Below are 1,373 nucleotides of genomic sequence, written 5' to 3'. Positions count from 1 at the left end.
CCAGTGGGGAGATGCTTTCTTGTTAAGGGTCGCAAATTTGTTTTTCCCACCAGCTCACAAGGTCGGTGCTTGTTTTCATTCCCCCTTAGCTGGGCTGTTTTGTTCCCACTGGTTCCTGTAAGTAACCTTTTCCGGCACACTTTTCTGTTTGTCTCAGGTACTGAAAGGTTCAGTCCAAAGGTTTTCCTGCGCTCTCTGTAGCTGCTGCCCAGTGCTGCCCTGAGGAGAAGCATCGGCGGGAAGGTGGACGCTGCCCTCGGCTGCTGAGTGTCGGGGTGAGGCTCCTCGGGAGGGCTGCTGAGCCTCCCTGCGCCGGCCGCCATGGAGACCCTGTCCCAGGACTCTCTCCTGGAATGCCAGATTTGCTTCAACTACTACAGCCCCCGCCGGCGGCCCAAGCTCCTGGACTGCAAGCACACTTGCTGCTCGGTGTGCCTGCAGCAGATGAGGACCAGCCAGAAGGACCTGCGTTGCCCCTGGTGCCGCGGGATCACCAAGCTGCCGCCGGGGTACTCCGTGTCGCAGCTGCCCGATGACCCCGAGGTGATCGCTGTCATCGCGATCCCCCACACCTCGGAGCACACCCCCGTCTTCATCAAACTCCCCAGCAACGGCTGCTACATGCTGCCCTTGCCCCTCTCCAAGGAGAGGGCGCTACTGCCGGGAGACATTGGCTGCCGCCTCCTGCCCGGCGGCCAGCAGAAGTCCCTGGCAGTGGTGACGATCCCGGCGGAGCAGCAACCGCTGCAGGGCGGCCTCCCCGCTGAGGGGGGAGCGGAGGAGCCGGACCGGAGAGGTGTTGTGAAAAGCTCCACCTGGTCGGGTGTTTGCACTGTGATCCTGGTGGCCTGCGTCCTGGTCTTTCTCCTGGGCATCGTCCTCCACAACATGTCATGCATTTCCAAGCGCTTCACAGTGATCTCCTGCGGCTGAGGCGGGGAGAGGGGCGCACTCCCCCAGGGGTTGAGTTGGGTCGGTGGTGGTGGTGGTGGTGGTGGTACGGAGCAAGACAATTCACCGCAGCTTTGCTCAATGACTGCAGAACGCTGTGCGCTGGGGCGGCGGTGTGCTGGCCCGGCCGCGGCCCCCGGCAGTGCGGCGTCGGGCTTGTCGGCAGCGTGCGGGGAAAAAATCACATCCCATGTCTGGCGGCAGCGGCACTGAGGAGGACTGCATGCGTCACCATAATCATTTTTCAAAGGGACTGCAACTTACAGTGCTTTTTTTTATCGTGTTACGAGATTAAAGACATCTATGTAGCTGGATATACTGTAAAGTATATGGTATGAGCTCTTCTCTAAACACAGTAGATTAAAATCAAAACTGCTCCATGTAGAATTAAAAGAGAATTGGCACGTGACTCTGTACAAGGT

The 1,373-nt window shown here is 59.0% G+C and overlaps 1 protein-coding gene across 1 annotated transcript; it reads left to right on the top strand.

Annotated features, from left to right (window-relative positions):
• Positions 1–321: 321 nt before the first annotated feature.
• On the top strand, positions 322–933 carry RNF152 (ring finger protein 152; the record flags this gene model as incomplete). Its single annotated transcript, XM_082014676.1, has 1 exon — positions 322–933. One exon carries the CDS (start codon positions 322–324, stop codon positions 931–933), a length of 612 nt encoding a protein of 203 aa, XP_081870802.1.
• Between the last annotated feature and the right edge of the window lie 440 nt (positions 934–1,373).

Source organism: Phaethon aethereus (genome assembly GCF_964289735.1).
Source record: "Phaethon aethereus genome assembly, chromosome: 2".
Lineage (NCBI taxonomy): Eukaryota > Metazoa > Chordata > Aves > Phaethontiformes > Phaethontidae > Phaethon > Phaethon aethereus.
Note: the sequence above shows the minus strand (reverse complement) of the source record. Positions and strands in the feature narration are given on the sequence as shown.